This window comes from Poecilia reticulata, linkage group LG2 (assembly GCF_000633615.1).
Source record: "Poecilia reticulata strain Guanapo linkage group LG2, Guppy_female_1.0+MT, whole genome shotgun sequence".
NCBI lineage: Eukaryota > Metazoa > Chordata > Actinopteri > Cyprinodontiformes > Poeciliidae > Poecilia > Poecilia reticulata.
This window is the reverse complement of record NC_024332.1, coordinates 10,163,986-10,183,649: the sequence shown is the minus strand read 5'-3', so window position 1 is coordinate 10,183,649 and position 19,664 is coordinate 10,163,986. Positions and strand designations below refer to the sequence as shown.

General features: G+C 37.9%; 1 protein-coding gene across 1 annotated transcript in view; it reads right to left on the bottom strand.

Moving 5' to 3' along the window:
- The window catches only part of pudp (pseudouridine 5'-phosphatase), a 21,167-nt gene extending 14,252 nt beyond the window's left edge, over nt 1–6,915 (bottom strand). Inside the window, exons 1-3 of the mRNA XM_008430274.2 lie at nt 6,793–6,915; nt 3,560–3,778; nt 2,969–3,198 (exon numbers count right to left, since the gene is read on the bottom strand). Coding sequence (XP_008428496.1) covers nt 2,969–3,198; nt 3,560–3,778; nt 6,793–6,862 — 519 coding nt within the window. The 5' untranslated portion in view covers nt 6,863–6,915. The remainder of the gene's footprint in view (nt 1–2,968; nt 3,199–3,559; nt 3,779–6,792) is intronic.
- Between the last annotated feature and the right edge of the window lie 12,749 nt (nt 6,916–19,664).

Sequence of the window (19,664 nt, the reverse complement as noted above, 5' to 3'; positions counted from 1 at the left end):
GCCCGTTTTGTTTAGTTTTCTTCTTGGAAAAAGTTATTAAAAACAAGTTTTTGTCTAAATTAAGGTGAATTCATGGTTCCTTTTTCCACATAATGCAACCGGTAGTGTTTATGATTAAAAAAAATAATACTTATGTGATCGATATCGGTGATCGGCCATGATCAGCCCTCATGGGTGATCGGAATCGGAATCGGCAGGAAAAAATCTGATCGTCACGTCTCTACACTCAACCATTGACTATACAGAGTAAAGTGATAAGAAATTACAGCAAAATCAGAGTGTCAGTGTAGATCTGAGAAAAGCAGTCTTAAAAGACGCCTTAATGATGTCGGCAGTCCATAAAGAAAATTATAAATGTACCCCGTAGCGTGTAGCTTTTATTGCTTAGGATAAAAGGATAAAATAATCATCTATTTCTCCCTCCTCACGCCATCCCAAGGTTTTAAAGTACAACCAGTCTGTTTAAATCATTGCTGCCTTCCTATGTATTTATTCTCAGTTATCAAAAGCTGTTATCAGCTTTGATCTGTTTTTCTAAAACAGACACAAACCGTAGGTCCCCTAGGTTTACGTGTCTGGTGATAAATGGATGTGTTCCGCAGCGATCATCATTACATCACCCTAAACCTTTAGTTCAACTTCACTTGTTTAATTTTTTTCTCATCTAATGTTTATACATGTTCATTTCATACGAGATATTTGGTTCCATAGTTGGACTGATCTATTGAAAACTGTGTGTTTATCACAACTCAACCTGATCTGCTTTCTCAAAAACTCCAGAAAACACAGATGGAGGCTTCAACAATCACCTGGATTAATAACTGCCTGATAAACAGACCACAATGTGGTCTGTTTATCAGGATTAACCAGAAGCACAGGAGCACCACAGGGAACTGCACTCTCACTATTCCCTTTCATTCTATACCACTCAGATTTACAGCACAAGTCACACAGAGTGACTACAGAGAGACTCTGATGACTGCAGTGGTCGGGTGTATCTGAGAAGGTTAGCACATACAGATGGTGGGATCAATCATCTTGTTCTGGGAGCTACTGTGGAACATCTGGAGATTATAGTACAAAGAAGGATTCTTTATAAAATACAAGAAAATAATGTATTGAGCATCCTCTTCATATGAATATCTTCATTCACAGAGGCTTCTTCAGACCCTCTGTAGTACAGACCTCTATAGGAGATCCAACCATCAGCATCTACAATCACTATGGAGAACCTTGGGTAATATGGTTCAAGTTGCAGGACCTATTTTGGTTTTTTGACTTTAATGGTCTGGCAAACAATGATTTGTGTTTCCTTAGGTTAGCTTTGTCTGATTATTAAAGTTGTTTGATAATGTGAAATATTTAGGTGAAGAAAAAAGTTAAAAGACAGGAATATCAAAACATGCAAATTCTCATATTATCTATTCAACAAATGCTGCTCTGCTTTTAGAACTGAAGCCAGTGACACCACCACTTACCAGCAGCCTTTTTATTGAATATTTAATCAATATTCTGGGTTTTTAATAAGGGGATTTGTTCAAATTAACATCAGGCTGTCATATCTGCCTGCTGTCTACAGTGAGTATTTCCCCATAAACTAGGTCATCCTCACAGTTATTTGGTTCTTCTAGGGAAATATTTGGCAGCTATTTTAGCCTGACTCAACAGAGCAAGAGGCTTGCTGACAGTCTGAACACGCGTCTCAAAAAGCATCCGAACCCAGAAAGCTTCACAGTTTTGATCAAAGTGCTGGATGTTAAGTGGATGTGTGTCGGTGACATAACGTCCTGCCTGCAACGCTGCAAATGGAACAAATTAGATGCAAATCTAAAAAGGTGCAGGGTGACGCACGGGCTGCTAAAATCAATTAACAGAGACCAGATATTTTTGGACACATGCTGACATGTAGTTCCAGATCTATTCAATTCCATACACAGTCAGGTTAAGTGAAGGTATATCTGTTCATATGTATTTTTAATCTATGTCTCCCACCTGAATGTGCAGAAGGTCCACAGAGCAGAGAATGATGACACTTACCTCAGAAATCTTCTATGCACTAAAAATAGATATAGCACTACTGCTAGTTATCGAATCATTTTTCATCATGTTCTGTTTTCTGACAACATGTTTAAAGGAAGAAACTTTGGGCATTACAGCCAATTAACAGCAAGAAAACTTGAATTTAAAACTATTTAACATGCATAAAATAACATTCCAGCACCAATAAAGTGATTTTTAAGATTTCAGGTTTTTAGCTCTGATATTTGTTTTGTCCTCCAATTTTCTGACTTGTTGTAAGAAATAACTCACTTTAAGTTATCATCAACTGCAAAGATTGGCTAAAAATTTTTAACAAAATGAAAAAATTTGAAGAAATTGGGATATTTTCTTTTTAAATTGTGAGTCAGGAATCAGAGAATGTCTGGAAGGAGTAAAGATTAATGTAAAAAAAAAAAGAAGAAAAAATCCGTCTTGAATTTGTTGAAAGACTCATAGAGAAATGTCACTGATGTGTCGACACCAGAACTCCAGACGTCCCTCAGGTTGTTGCTTTTAATAACGGAACAGGAAGCAGAAGCCCAACAGCAATTTCAAAGTTCACACAAAAAATGTTACTCTCCCTTTGGAAAAAGCCCTTATGAATTTGGTTCAGAAAGCTTTACATGAGGCGTTTCTTAAAAACAAACTCATAACCTAACTGAAGTCTTCTGCAGAAAATGCATTTGATGGAAATGCATATCACACCACACCAACACAGGAGGAAGGTTGGCCTACATTAGTTACCTTCAACACACAGAATCAGCAGCTTACATTCCCTGACAGACTGTAGCTTTAAAACCTTTCCCACTGCTCTCAACAGCCTTTTTAAGGCGCACAGATATCTGTTTCACTCTGAAATAATTGTGTTTCTCAGCAGAGCATGAAAGAAACTCTGACACCGACTGTATCTGTAATCTGGAGTTCCTACCTTCTCTGGGGATCCTGGGGGGCTGAATCTGCTGGCACCCACCAGGAAGGAGTCGGGCTCAGGTTTGCCGTTCTTTACATCGGGATCGTCGCCCAGAACAATGTGATCAAACAGAGCAAAAAAGTTTGTGTGTGCACTGGTCTTCAGCTTGAAGGTTACACCAGCTGAGCTGGTTGCCACAGCGATGGGGATGTGGTGCTTCTTCAGATGGTTTACAAGTTTCTCCACACCTGGTTCACGAGCAGCAAAATGACAGATCAGGTCAAACAGGGCTGGTTACAGAAAACCACACAAACTTTCTCTAAATGTTTCCAGTTCTGGTCAGGTGTTTCTGTCCACTCTTCCTGGGAGTAAGTGCAGTATTCATTTCATAATTTACTTCCAATACAGAATAATTTACAAATACATTTCCATTGACCACATAATTACGCAATTTGACATTTTGAAAATAAATGTGTTTAATAGAAACATGCCAATGTACCAAAATGTAAGCATGAGAAGGCTTTGTGTAAGTGCAAATGTGTGTTGATCTTACAATTACCTGTTGAAATGTTTCAAACATGGAGAATGGGAGTGGTAAATAAGACAAACCTGGCAGAAGTTTGGCCGACGGAAAGATCCTCTCCTGTATTTGCCTGCTTTCCTTCAGCAGCTCCTCAGCTGTCATGGGAAGATCCAAGGAATCCCGGATAATCTGGGCGGCATCCAGAGCCTTTTTCCCCATCACAGACGACTTCACATCCCAGGTGTACTGCTTCCCGAAGCGGTCGCATATTTCTTGGAAAGACACTGTGTAAAGTCGTTCTGTGTCTAAAATAAGAAGACAAAAAGAGAAAAGATCTCATCTAAAATGCTGCTTAGGGTTCGCTACAAAACAGACATTTGGTTTGATGCCACAGACTAGCTTCAGGGAAACGGCTATAATACAAACTGATCTAAAGGTAGGGATATACAAGAAATAAAAACCAGCAACCTTAACTTGGGAAATAAAATGGATATTAGACCAAATATTTTCTTAAAGTTAAACATATTTGATTTGAAGACAGTGGGAAATTCTGATAACCTTATGTAACATAATATTCACATAAAAATCAACAATAAAATTGACAATATGATTTAAGCCAAGAATTAATTCTGCTGCACCTAACACAATATTACATTGTTAAAAAAAACATGGTACTGAAAAGCAATATTTAGCTGTAAAATGGATTTTGATAGCAAAAATAACTAAGAATATTCTGCGAAGTTTAGCTGCACTTAAATGTTCATTATGCCCAATGATGTAATAGTTCTGGAAAATCTCCTTCATCTGGTCTGAAAGTCAGCTGCTTTGAAGACATGCTAATGCTTTAAAACAGAAAGCGCTAGCTTAATGGAGTTATTTTAGTTTCCACACCATGACTGCCCAACACTGCAACAGCATATCCTAATATGCTGTTCTTTTCTTCTTGAAGATAAAATAAAAAAATTATTTGCTATAGAGAAGTAAATTACAGCCAAAAAAATAAATATAAAATAAAATAAACATATTTTAAAAATTGCATACATTTTGAGATAAACTAAAAATAAATTTTTAAACAGCGGAATATCTGAAAAATATAACAGAACATTTTAATTTTCCATTATTTATACTAGCATACATCTACTACTTTAAAACTAGAATATTCTCAAACATTGTAAAGCCATTAAATCGTAAGAAAAAAAATCTCAAGTCAGATGAGCACGACAACAAATTTACATTTTTAAATATTTTATTAATGTCTACTACTTAATAATAGGGGGTCTTTACCAGTTAATTCTTAAATTAACTGCACTTATATTTTCTTTTTTATGGTTGTGACTTGTGAGTTCAGACTGGGAGAGTTTGCTACAGAGTTCTATGTTTTTTAACCAAAATGGTTGCTGACCAGTTGGAATGTAGTGGAGGCATCAGCTTTTTATTTGGGCTTCTTAAAATTTTGTTTCGTTAAACTTGAAGCATATTATGCTACAAAATAAGCATTTCTTAAGTTTTTTAGAGAAAAATTGGTGCTAGCCTGTAGTTAGAGAAACAAAATGAACACCCCACCACTCTTTAACAGCTGGGGAGTGACGTCATCCCAGCTCTGAGCTCCGTCTTCAAACACGGCTCTAACTCGGTATCAGCTCCATACGGCCAGACTAAAACCGGACCACTTCAGAGCTTTATCTGGCACCTGATTAAAACCACTCAGTTAGTCTTTGTTGGTAGCTATCAGGGGAAAGCTTCAAACAAGGTGAAGATTAGCATCCGACTGTCAGCTTCCAATTTGGTACATCAGTAAAGGGCTATTTCACTGCTTTTGTAGTACAAGGACTAAATCAGATCTGTGGTGCCTTAAGATTTAAAACAGGTCAAACCTGGACTGAAATGTTCAACACTGATTACAGGAATCTGATGAGATTTTACCACACAAAGTCTCATCAGTAAAAATGGATAATTTTTTATAACCTCAACTCGAGGCATTAAAGTCTGTACATAGCCTTAAATTGTTCCTGTGTCATAAATGTGTGTTATAAAAAGTTTACTGCTTCTTCTGACCCCTTTTCTTTCTTTTGGAGAAACGTGCTAGCTGCATTCATTTATTCAGGGTGTCGTGCTGTGATAAAGCTACAAGGCACATGATGCAACGTATGAAACAAAACTATTTCTATAGAGAATTTTGCCTCCAAAATTTGGCTTACTGTTGTTTGATTGGAACAGACCAGTTAAGCTGAAGGAGATTTTTCAAACATTTATAGTAATAGATAAACTTGTGTATTTTTTTATTTATTTTTTTTTTTTTTACCTCTGGACCACCGTAGAAATAGGAGAAGAAGTTTATGTATATAGCACTTTTTCAGCAACAAGGCAGTTCAAAGAGCTGCACCTCATTAAATTTCAGTAACTTGGTTTAGAAAGCAAAACAGATTTTATATATAGATTCGCTATAATCACTGTGATATATTTTAAGCATTTCAGTTCAGGTCATTTTGATGATTTCAGCTTACACTTCATGAAAACCCAAAAGGGCATTTCTCTTAAAATATAATAAATTGTTTACTTCCACAAGCAAAGTAAGCCACAAAGGTCATTGATAGAGAAGCCGGTTGCTCGCAGAGTGATGTAGTATGCAATGGAAAGTTGAGTGGAGGAAAAAAAGTGGCAAAAGTATTATCAAACAACCAACAGCACTGATACCAGTAAACTCACCTAAACTAAACCCCAAAGAGGATCTATGAGCTCGTTGTAAAGATTTAAATGATGGACACCAGAACCAACAGTCACCAGCTCCATGTCATGCTGCACTGATGCATTTTTCATGCTAAAAGAAATCAGACAAAGTGTTGATGCCAGATACTTACAATACTTGGAGTCATGCACAAACACTCACTAACTTAATACAGTACACCTCCGCAAGTGTTTGTAAAACATAATAAACCAACTATATCACTAAATATAAACGAGTTTCAATGAATTAATTTATTGGCTGGACTAAAATTGTTGCACAATTAGATTTTAATTCATTAAGGTGTAGTTTAGATTGAGCTGTTCAAAGGTCGGCCAGCTTCCTTAAACATCAAACTGAACAGAGATCTTTATACTTTATAGCGCCAATTGATTTATGAAAAATAAGCCGAATTAATTGTCGTTCTCAAAAGACAAAAAATGTCAACGTGTTACGTTAATTACGTGCGAAAACGCCACGACTTGGTATATTTTCCTATGTTAGATGTGGTTTTCACGGCTGCAGACAGTGAACGAGCTGAAGTTCGGCTCAGATGACGATACTTAACGTAAAACAACAGATGAACAGGTGGATTACCGAGCAATAATCCATCCATGTCGAAAATGACATGGCTCACAGGTTTGTAGCTGCTGACTGAAGTTGACATGTTTCACCCGGCGTAGCTTCGCGCATGCGTTCTACACACTGGAAAGAGGAAACCAAAAACTTTACACGGACCCACGATGTACCGCGTGGATGGCACGTGACATTGTTATCTCTTGATATTAACCAGTTAAACTGACAGACACTTGCACGTAAAGCTAGTATCAATGTTAAGATAACCAGAGTTTACGGGTTTGGCTTAATACAACTTGGGCACTACAGGGATAGTTTTAGTCGATCCAGCGCAATGGCCACTGGGAAATGCAGTCTGTTTTAGTATTTTCCTGGAAAGTCTAAAATGTTTAACAAATGCTTACTTAAATATTTATAAAAAATAAGTATAAAATATTAGACATAATAATAATTAAAATAAGTAACAATATGCACATACATTATGTAATTAAGTCATGTAAATTAGACTCTTTTAACTTCTATTTTCTAAAAGCCAGAATAATGATTGTTTTTTTGTTTGTTTTTTTTTTTTTTTAGCTTTCTTCAAATTCAGAAGTTTAGACACATTCCCTAAAGCTGTTCAACAAACAAACATGTTTAATGGGTGAAAGTTGGGAAAATGAAGGAACTATTGTGGATCATAAAGTCCTACTACATCCATGAATTATGGCTGACTGTTACGACTGGCTCAGGGTCGTAACAAAAAACATGAAACCATACCGTGGTTAAAGTGAATAAAAGTAAATGTTTATTAACAAAAACAACTATCAAAACAAAAGAAACTCGAAAGTGCAAAAGACGGGGAGCTGGGGCCTGGCATCTAACATGGCCTCTGCAGAGTGGATGCTGAGGGCCACAGGCGACAAACCACCAACGACCAGTGACCAGTGACCAGTGACCAGCAACCAGCGACGAGCCACCCAGCGCCCCTGAAAGACGGAGGCAGCCAGGTTTAAGTATCCTGCACTCCAATCACCCGATCAGGGACACCTGCAAAYGGGAGGAGCACAAAGAGGGACAACAAGACCAGCCTACAAGGCCCAGGGCCGTCACACTGACACACATAATTCTTTACCATGACAGTTTCTTTGTTTCCATGTGGAAATTAGCATAGCAGAAATGCAGCCTGTCATTCTTTTTAAACTGAAGCATCTAGGTTTTCAAATTTTGAATGATGATAATGTTGTTGAGTGAAAGTCAGTCTATCTGTAAGTCAGTGCTGCTGCCATTCGACAGGACATTCTTGTAAAAGATATTTTTAATCTTAATAACTTTCTATCCTGGTTGAATAAAGGTTGATGATGATGAATTAAATTTCAATCACCCTTAAGTGTCCCTAGGTGGCAGGAGCGCCGCCAGGAATCTTGGGTCCCATGCAGGGGTGAAAGTAAGGGGGTACTGCAGGGTACCTCGTTCTTTGTGACTATACGTCATTTACAAACATCAAACACGGTAAATACGTTTCATTAAGTATTTAACAAACAAATGGCTTCTGCCGTGATAATTATGTGAAATTAAATTAATTGTCTAATATAAAAAAAATAGTTTGGTGCTGTCGGGTTCAGATTCTGAGAAGATTTTCCTTTATCAAACAAAATTTTTTTGCCTCTTATTTAGTGGAAATACTGATGTTGATTAGATTTTCTCCAAAATAATAACCTTTTTCAATCTTTATAGCGCCACTTTTTTTTTTTTTGTCATAATACCCCCAAGAATTTAAAACTGCTTTCACCCCTGGTCTCATGACAAAAAAATTTAATTGGGCCCCCCCTGCGCAACTACTGTTACAGTTTCTTGAGTCTATCTCCGTATTTGTTAAAGTTGTTACAATGTTGTGACAGTTTGCTATGAGACAGATAATCTGTAAAAAAAAATCAATATCCTCCACCTCCTCCCTGTACTACTATTGTTAGATAAAGTAATGCACCGTTATGACCAAAACAATCTATCAAGACCAGGAGGGTCTTAGTGTTGTTAATCAACCTCATTCACTCACTGCTAAATGTGCTAATGGCAGAGAAACAACTGTTTATCTGCCGTCATTGGTAGCGATGCTACTGAGAATTCACAACAGGCTATGCTAGTTGCAGCACAGCACAGAGCGAGGATGAGCAGCCACATCAGATTGATTGGTCTGATTGGTTGATTCTCGATAGCACTGGGAGAAGGCAGAGGAAATATTTTTTCACAAATTGTCTCTCATGCCACACTGTCACAACACAATGACAGTTTCAACAAATACGTAAAAAATATTTTGTATAAAAGTTACATACTGCAGTTTTAATTTATTTAATTTAGTAGAGGACAGGTCGGGAGGGGCGTGGCAATAGATATTTTTAATTTAAATGCAAGCCAAGGTAAAACTATTTGGACTGGCTGCAGTCCAGACAGGAGGCTGTTTTTTTTAATCATTTTATAAAGAGTATTTGAATTTCTGTCAGCAACAAATATATTGTTTTTGTTGTGTAATTGCAAAAAGAGCAAACACACAGAGAAATCCCTATGGATTCCGTGGAATGATGCTAACTAGGTTGTCATTGGACAAAGTGTTGCTCACCTTTTTCACTGGGACCGGGGGAGGAAGAGGGTTTATGCTGGTATCATGGGTTAGAGCTGCTGCTGAATGACTCATCTGCTAAGTGTGGAAAAAGGTACAGGGACAAGTTAAGTATACAAATATCTTGGTATTTATTTTTCCTTAATTCATTCAATGCTATGGAGGCAACAGTAGTCTGTAGCTAAGCTAACTATGCTAAATGGTTGATAATCTCACACGATCTACTCACCTATATTTTAGAAAAACTGGGTTAAAAATTTCCACTCTTGTCTTTTTCTCTCTTATCTCTTAATTTTTTGAAAACTTGGCTGCATTATTTTTCTAGGCAGCATAGTAACAGCCAGTCGTTCTTGTCTTGTACCGACTGCTACTGAAAACGTCACCGTCAAGGCGCTAAGCAGGAACGAACCATTTCATGCAGATACAGAGGGGTCTTAAGTGCAAATATAGATGTGTGCTTTTTCGTCTGGGAGGGGTAACATTCAATTTTTAATGCTAAAAACTATTTTCAAAAACACAATAACAGTAATAGAAAGGGCCTCAGATTTTTTTTTTAAAAACAGTAAAAAAAATAAAAAATGTTGTGGAGGGCCCCCTGTCATCCAGGACCCTTAGAATTGTCATAACTGTCCCCTCTATACCACGTCCCTGCTAGGTGGTAAAATCATTATCAGTTGAGTTAATGATCACAATGCCTGTCCTCTACTACTTATTAATGATCACAATGTCCTGATGGTTGGCCATAATTATTTTGTCTGATTGTGTCAGGAAGTCCCACAGGATCTTATCTCAGTCGTTCTCCATCACCTTGGGATGTAATTCCCACTTTGACCTAAATAGATATACAAATAAAGTCTTACTTACTGTATCACTAAAAGTATGTGAAGTATTGAAGTGTACTATGGCTTTACAATGAATCAACAAAATAACACATAGCTGAAAAGCAGAAGAGACAGAGAAGTTGGACCGAGTTGATGGAAAGATGGATGGAGCTAAATCCAGGAAAATCCTGAAAGGAAACCAGTTAGAGGCGGCAGAAGACTTGAGATTTTACTGGAGGTTTTCATTCCAGCAGGACAACAAACCTAAACAAACAGCCAGAGATACAGAGGAATGGTTCAGATCAAAATGGATTCAGTCAAAGTCCAGTCTGAGATTCTGCAGCAAGACACCAAAATAGAGTTTCACAAATGACGGATTTTTATTTCAAAGACTGTTGAATTGTTCTTTCCATGTCACTGCAATGTAAAGTTTAGTATTGGTCTATTATATGAAAATCATTTTTTTTATTTTGATATGTTACAAATGATGGCGAAAGATTGGGATGTGTACATCTTTTTGTAAACCCATGAGGTTCCTATGCCCCCACCGTCAGTTCGTCTTAGAAATGAAAGCATCATCAACATTTTCTTCATAAGTGTAGAACAACCTTCATTACTGATAATAGTGAAGGTAATACATCTCAAAACACTTGACGTTTAGCAAGTCATCCTCTGAGGTCAAATGGAAGTGCTGAGCAGAACGAGAGGGAGACGCAGCACCTTCTGACTGAGGCCGTGGCTTCATCAGTAGCACAAAACGCTGCAGTAGAAGGAGTTTGTCATGTTGTGGTCTAATTTTCTAACACACATGCAGATCCACTCCAGAAACCGAGAATAATCTAAGTGATTTATTGCAACAAGTTGGGAAAGAAACACAGGTAAAAGGTCTAGTTATACAGCTCCTGATGGCAGAATGGTTCCAGGTGCGTGGGTCCGCAGATGCCCTCGGGTGGAAAACAGCCTCCAGCGCCCTCTGGAGGATGAAACAAACAACTCCAGATCCCAACAGTTTCCTCTGCAACACTTCACCCACTTTCACCTTTCACTCACCCTATGTCTGTTTGCGTTCACTAGCTGCGCTGAAGGTAAAGTCCCTGTCAAAAGTAAAAAGCACAATAAAAGTTGATAATAATTTGATTGGTTTACAGGTTTTCCTCCTCCAGCTACCTGACACACCACATTCGCTGAATGAATCAGTGGCCCTTAGCTAGCTAGGGGCGACACAATTAATTCTCAGAAGAAGTTTGCTGCAATTCTGAGGTGTGAATAATTTAAAAACTGATTATGACAAGTGTCAGTGTTGCAACAAATGAAGCAAGAGAGGAAGTCAGGCAGAAATGTGTTGATCATGTAAATTAGTCAGTTATTACAAGTATTCAACTACAGCCAGACGCGTATTTCTGATGGGAAAGCCCAGAGAATCAATGACCTTTAGCTCAAGATGTGCTATTAACTCTTAGATCATCCAATATTAAAGCACATACAGGTTGAAATCACTTCAACATTCGACCATTATTAATTTTTTTAATTAATTTTCCCTTAAGTAAAAACCAATAACAACAAAATAATATGAAATTTTAAGTTGGTCAAATCTAAATGTGTCAAATAGTTATAAAAGAAGAAAGTATCATCTACAAACTGTACATATAACATAAATTAAACTTTTATAAAGGAAAAAACAAAGCTGTTCTATTTAGCATATTTTGAGACAGAAGGATAAATACTCAAATGATTGACAGTTAAATGTAGAACTCGAAGGAGTTAGTTTTGTATTGTTTTTTTTATCAATCTCATTGATAAAATATCTTTCATATTGGCTTCAAATTTATCAGAAATTGGTGTGAAAGGGCAAACATGTCTGTTAAACCTACAACCTGTTAAGTTGGACAGATGGATGGATAAAAAGAGTTTTATTAAGGTTTTACTGTTCTGCTACTGACGTAGCAATCATGGGGAAGCCTGCAGACTTGACAGTCGGCTTCCACAAGCAGGATGAACCTCCAGCTGATGAAGAAGCTGGTTGTTCACATACTGCTGTAGTATCCAAGTTTATTTATGGAAAGTTGAACAGAAGGGCAAAATGTTGCAAAAAAAAAGATAGTGGGACATTCTTCTAAAAATCTTCACAAAGGAGTCTCTGATCTGTGAGGACCAGAGAAACAAATACTTTCAGTGATTTTTTTTTTTTAAGTTAAGAAAAATCACAAACCTCTTTTCTTCCTAAAGCCTCAAATTAGTACAATGAAACATTGTGCTAATTTATTTTTGGAAAATCTAATTTTCTAATTTTAAGGTCAATGGACACTCAGCTACAATGTTTTCCTTTCATAAGTGCCAGACGGGCAAGGTACGGTAACAGAGGGACATAAAACCTGGAAGAACCTGATATTCTGTAAATGACAAAAATCACAGAAGGTCAATTTCAGACACCAGCAGCAAGAGTTGCCTCATGTAGATGCCTCAACATGTGGCACCTTGCTGCTAGAATAATATTTTTGTCATATTATTCACTTCCCCAAAGACCTAAGAAGTGGTTAGGGCAGGTGATGATAATCCACCTGAGATTCTCCTTACTCTGGTGCCAACACTGTCACATCTTTCAGAAAAAAATGAATGTCCTACTTTAGCAGACTATCTTCTCAGGATGAAAGGAATGTCAGGGTAATGAAAAAATGCTGTCAGCTGGACGATCTAATGAGGCTATGGATTTTAGGTCTGCTTGAGCTATGATGAGGGTGGAATGAGACTTTGACTGATATTTAAAGTGATCTGAGCCAAATTGCTTAGTTAAGGGGATTGATTAGGTTCATTGTCAGCTCAGAGTCCTAAGCAGGAGCAAAAGCAATGTGACTGTATGTAGGTGAGCTGCAGAAAATCATGATGGAACATTATTTGCGTTGAGCAGACTCTGGCATTACTGAGAACTGAATTTGTTTCTTGCTTAGATCTGGAGCGCAGAGCAACCTGCAGAGGAAAAGAGGATCAGCCTGATGGTGCCTCCAGTCGCACAAATCAACACAACAGAGAGTTGACAGCCTGGGAGAAGAAGCTGGAGACCGCTATGAAGCTAGCCCGGAGCGACACGCTGCTGTCTGAGTCAAACAGGGCGTCTGTAGATATAAATAGTGGAGTGGTAAACCTGCAGCCAAACATACGGTTAGTTTCCACTTCTTTCTGTGGAGTGAAGCTGCTGCACAGACGCTGCTGTTTATATTAGGATTGCTGTCCTGTTTTAAAACCCTGTTCTGAAAAATTCAATTTATTGGGTGGTACATAATTTGTCTTGTTGGGTTATTATGCTAATCATTGCTTGTGTGACTCCTTTCATGCAAACAGATATTTTCATGGCCACATTTTATCTTAGCACAACCCTGAACCTGATCAAAAAAACTGATAACACTCTAATATTTTGTTGGTCCTCTTTTATGTTTGACTACAGCTTCCATTCGCTGTGACATTGTCATGAAATGTCACATGATTCACTTCCATCCAGAGTTGCATTAACTTTTCACCAAGATCTTGTTTTGATGATGGGAGAATCAGACCACTACTCTAAGTCTTCTCTGGAGTTCTAGAAGAAGGTTTGAACAGGAGATACTATGATGGGATCCTTAGTGGGGAGAAGGTCCAAAGTCTGAGGTGGTCCATCCAATCCCAGTCTGAGCCGATCAATCCTGGTATTATCATACTGGAATATGCCTGTGCCTTCATGGAAGAGAAAATCTGTTGATGGAATAACCTGGTAATCTTCAGCTGGCTTCATTCTTTGGGCCCATAATGTTGCTGAATTTTGACTTGATCAACTGCAGTGACCTCAGATAACAGCACAACCTCCAGAGGCTTGAACAGTACATACCAGGAAAAATGGGATCATCACTTCATCTGTTTTTCTTGGTATTCTGATGCACTAATGTGCATGTTTATTGAAATAGACCTGAGTTCTACAGCTGTTTTTTTTTACACATGATTTTACAAAATGTTTGAAATCATTCGGGATTTATTTCATACAACATTTTTTCCTCAAAGATAATGGTTCCCCATTTTTCTTCAAGTTTTTGGTAATGTGTTGGGAAGTTCTGAAACCATTTTTAGTAGTTTCTGCAATCTCCTTGGATGATTTATTTGCTTTGAACCTTTTTAAAAAGACCAAAGCTTTCCATAACCACAGGATGTGTCTTCGATCAAAGCAACATTCCAGTCATGTTTTTGATGAGGGAATTGCATTATAGCATGATGTAAAGCTCAAAAAGTTGATTTTACATGATACTGCCTCTTTAAGAGACAGCTCAGCACAACATAGTGCATTTCTCGAGAAACAAAAGAAAAAACATGTCCTTCAAAATATTCAGAAGTACAAATTTGAAAAGTGTGTTTCTGACCAGATTCCATGTTCCAGCTGAATAAAACACACTGCATGATGCTGCCACCACAAAGATGGAGTACCACATGTTGTATTGCTTGGTAATAATGACAGTAAACAAGCTCTACTTTCTCTCCTGTTTTCCATTTCCTGCTGGGTTCGCCTGCCTGTACAGTCTATAAGCGGTACAGTGATCTTGTTGAAGACTAAAATATGTTCCTGCTGTCATGTCTTGACAAAACTCCCAATTAGCTAAATGCCTCACCACTTTTGCTTCCTCACCATTGCTCCAGGCTGATTGATTTTATTTACTGCATTCACCAAGACTATCTACATCCTTCTACTTTCTTCTCCTTTTGCTCCTGCAGAACATCCATATGGCTTCGTTTTCAATGTATTTGTGATTTGGCTCTCGTAGAGAAGCAAAATCTTGTATCCACCAATTTCACAGGAACTAAAACATAACATCCACCTTGGAAACCAGAGAAGAAAAACCCACACAAATCTGAGATTTGGCAGAAAATAATCTCTGCAGAAAATCTCAAGAAAAGAAAGAAAATCCCAAATGACATGAGCTACATTAACCAGCTACTGCTTCTGTTGCGTCAGCATGCCTGGAACAGAACATCCAACAGAGAATAGGAGTCAGTGGGTCTAAACCTGACTGTTTGTGGGAAAGAAAAGTTGTACCTCAGTTGATCACTCTTATTGGCTGCTGCGCTAAGAGTAGCCAATTGTGGTGAGTGATCAATTCACCACAAGTCTTAGTGGATCACAAAAGAGCTTTTGACATGGACACAAACGGCTCTATATGAAACATGGTGGTGGCACCATGCTGTGCAGAGGGTCCAGTCAAAGTCCATACCTGATGATAAGCCACCATTCCAGTCTTAGTCTAGTAAATGTTATAATTATTGATTGTTCAAAACATGAGGAAAACAATAAGCCTAAAGTGTCCAACAGTACACAGAGACTAGAGCATCATCTGACAAAATATCTACAATATTCATCTAATTCTGACCATCTAGATTAGATTAGATTAGATTTATTGTCACTGCACAGAACTTCTAGCAGTACTATGATATTAATAGAGAAGCTCTACTCTACTCTGTATTTATTTTTGAATAATTCTTTGTTAATTTTTAAGAAAAAGCCATTTAGCTAAGCTAACCTAATGCTAGCAATTTAATACACAAAACTGGAATTTGATAGAACATTTAATTTAAGGTTTGGTGTTCTATGTATTTGCATTGTCTTATCCTCTTGTCAGTCACATAACTTAAACAAAATCTCTAATTTCTAGACATTTCAATAGAAAGATTAGTTTCTGAATCAAATTTTGTTTCTGAATCTAATCGTGACCCTAATAATCGGAATCAGACTGCTAGACGCTAAAGGATTTGCCTCTCTAATGGGAGTATCAACCAGTCATGTTGAGTTATTTTGAAAAAGTGGGAAACTACCTGTATGTGTGAGCATGCACCACAAGAAGCCATTTCTTATTCTATTTCACAAATCCAATTTTCTGTACAACTAACAAAATGTACACTAAAAATATTTAAACAAATCAAGTAATCATTTAATGGTTGACATTGACCTTTTGCTTGATCAACTTTTCACCAGGTAAAATAAAAATGGTCCCAGAAATACCGACAGACTGCAGAGAATAATCTTCCTTTAAAGCAAACGCTGACAAATACTCCAACAATACCATCATTTGTAATTCTCTCCCAGTTTGTTCTTTGATTACTAAGAATGACACTTTCACTCAAGGGAGTGCCCTAGAGCAATCAACAAACACACACGCACACACACACACACACCTATTTACATTGGGATGAGAACTCGTTAACTCTCTCCGGCTGATCCGTATCGCCCTCAGCTGTAATTCCCGAGCCAGCCATTTGTCCTCGGTGAGATATCAGCAATCACCATTTTAAATGAGCAAAGGTGATATGAAATGCTAATTCAGCAACTAAGATCAATACAATTCACCCTGGGGAATAAAGTAAAGCAGTACCTGCTACAAACTGTTGTCCTTGAGCACTGGGTGAAAAACATTTCTGTGCAAAGCACGAACTATCACAGCTTCTGACTAAACAAAGCTTTTCTGACTGGCTAATTCCAAAGACCCTAAAGTTAATCCTGCATTAATTATTCTCCTGAAACAAACATTAATGTCCTGTTCAAGAAGATTTTCTTTTTAAAAGTAATTCCTTTGAGACTGAAAATGGCTTACATTATGCCACAGCTTGGGCCTATTTTGAATTCGTGAAAATTTAGTATAAATCTGAATTGTGTTTTATGTAATTGAATGAAGTTGGTCAAACTTATGTTATCTAAGTTTGTTTAACATGATAATTTTCTGGAATGCCAGACAGAAATTGTGATGGAAATCCCAACTATTTTAAAATATCTGATCATTTTGCTCTGGGAAACAATAAAACTTGACCTCCGTAACTTTGACAGCTTTTATCCGTCCTATCTGAGCCAGTGATTCATCTGATGGGAACATGTTTGAGTACTGAAGTTCCATCACCGACTGTTTTCCCCCTGGTTCATTCATGCAAAACTGAACAAAGTTGAAGATTATCCAGTAACGGCTTCAGCAATTGATTGTATAGAATTTTATTCTAATTGGATGATAGGTGGCAGTAAAAAGAAAAATAATTGAATGGAAATAGAATTAAATGTTTTGCTGTCCCTGTTGTAAAATACTAGTCTGTGAAAGACTATAAGCCAACTCTTCAGTAGAAAAGCTGTTCAGGGTAGAACTGATCACTGTGGCAGGAATGTTTCCTGTTTTAAACCTTCTCCTGTTGGAGGAGAAGGTCTAATGCAATGTGCTGTTTGGAAGCTGCTCATGTATGTGGGGTTTTTTTTTACCTAAGAAAGCAAAGCATCTTTTCTTTCATGTTTTCTAAGGAAATATTCAGATTATATTCACAGTCTGCATGTCTTCTTTAGAGATCTACACTTTGTTTCTGTACAAATAATTGTTAAAGTTGACTGATCAGTGAAGCTCTGCTGCCTCATCAAACAGAAGCCCTTTTTGCTTCTGCTCTTAAAAAAATGTTGAAAAATCTGTTTGATGAAGCTGTGAAGTGAGATGTTTTATCCTAACAAAGGAACTGATAATAACTGAACAAGTCAACTTAAAGCAACAGAGAGAAAAAGTGAAAATATGATGAAGATGAGCAATTAAACTATAATCCAAAAATAATACCCGCTAATCCATATTTAGTTATTTGTTTTTTTTACCTTTTGCAGTGATAAAAGTTAGCACCATCATGGAGTTAAATGACTACAGTGATACTGAGGAGCAATATTTCCCAATAAGCTCTGGTGTGCGTTCTCGCCCCGCTCTTCCTCTGTGCATACACCTCTGTGCATACACAAATGACTGCACTTCAGCAAATATTACAGTAGATATTTGTTATAACTGCTGTGTGTTTGTTGTTAGTCATGCAAAGACTAGCATAGCTAACAAAAAGGTTCTGCAGTAGAGAGTGAGGGGGATGTGAAAGTCTTTGGGGCGTCCATAACTTCTGTCCAGGAGCATTTTGACATCTGTAAGAACAAAAATCTGAATTTATTTTATTGTTTTTATCTACACTGGTCATTGATGCAATGGAATGATACAGATCAAAGCATGTGTCTGCTAGGACAGCCCTTAAAGTCTAGACCTAAATCAAACCAAACATCTGTGGGAAGGTTTGAAAAGTGATGTTCACAGATGTTCTCTGTTTGATCTGACTACTTTGTGTAAAAACAATTTACGCTGTATGCTTCCCTCTCAGATAATGACAAATTTATATAATCAACAGCAGGGTCGCAACTACATATTATTCAGGTGTATGTGTACACATCATCGGCGCGCCGCCCCCTCTGGTGCAGCGCCCCTGTGCGCTGCATGCAGCGCTGCATGCCCACTTTCTGTGCCACTGATCAACAGAAAGAGAAAAGAGAACAAAATGAAAAACTAACTAGAAACTAGATTGTTGACAAAATATGTTGTAATACCAAAGTAAGTTCACCTACAGCAGGGGTCCCCAAACTACGGCCCGCGGGCCGGATCTGGCCCGCCTCCACATTTGGTCCGGCCCCCTGAACAATACCAGAGAGCATTCAGATTTTTTTTYMWTTACCGTATTTTCCGGACTATAAGCCGTTTATATGTGGATTTTTCTTCAACCACCAGGGGGCTCTTTAGCAGGAAGTGAATCATTKGAAGTCTGGTTACTTGCATGCCAACACTGAGCCCACAAGCAGCAAAATGAGTAAGAAACAGTCAGATGTCTTTGGAAAGTTTCTTTGCAAAACGGAAAAGGCCCAGAGAAGAGACAGGAGAATGGATTTATCCCGGACCGGTAGGCGAGTCCCACATTACGAGCCGCTCTGCGTAACATGCGGCGACCGGCTGCTAATGAGGCAATGAAGCTTCAAACTGCTTTGCACATAGAGACCAAGCACTCTGTGCTCAAGCAACACAGCTCGGGTGTCATTGTCTCCCATCACTCCCAGATGGAACCGTCTCGTTGCAGAGAAACAAGCTCAGGGCTCCGTTAGTCTTTATCGTGAGTTAAAATTTTCACGAAAGTAAAATGTTAATTTTTGTGGTGCTTCTGTTATTTTGAAGGGATAAACGTTACCATAGCGACCAGAGTCAGAGAGCTGCCCAAGTCTGGTGTAGACGGAAAGATTTAAGAATTATCGCCCGATTCTCCAAACTTCTGTGACCACAGAGCTGATAAAAGTCCAACAGGTTCGATCGGTTTCTGTGTCCAAGGCAGGAGCAACACGAACCGATTCTAGTCACGAACATCCCGATTCCAGAGGATAATCAAGTAAACCCCCCAACATAGCGGGAATTTAGAATAAGCAAACACGGATGACGATGTAGAAGCAATAGTGATAGTTTGTGGAGTCATTTTAAGAGATAAAAGACGTAACAAAAAGAAAAGGCGGTGGTAAAAGACGACGGGAGCAGCCGCTCTATTTGCTGCACTATGATTTGGAGCTGAATATGTTTTTTCATAGTTAACATTTTTAACAGAATAAACATAATAATGACCTTTAGATTTAATAATAAACATTTCCACATATCATCTCCGAT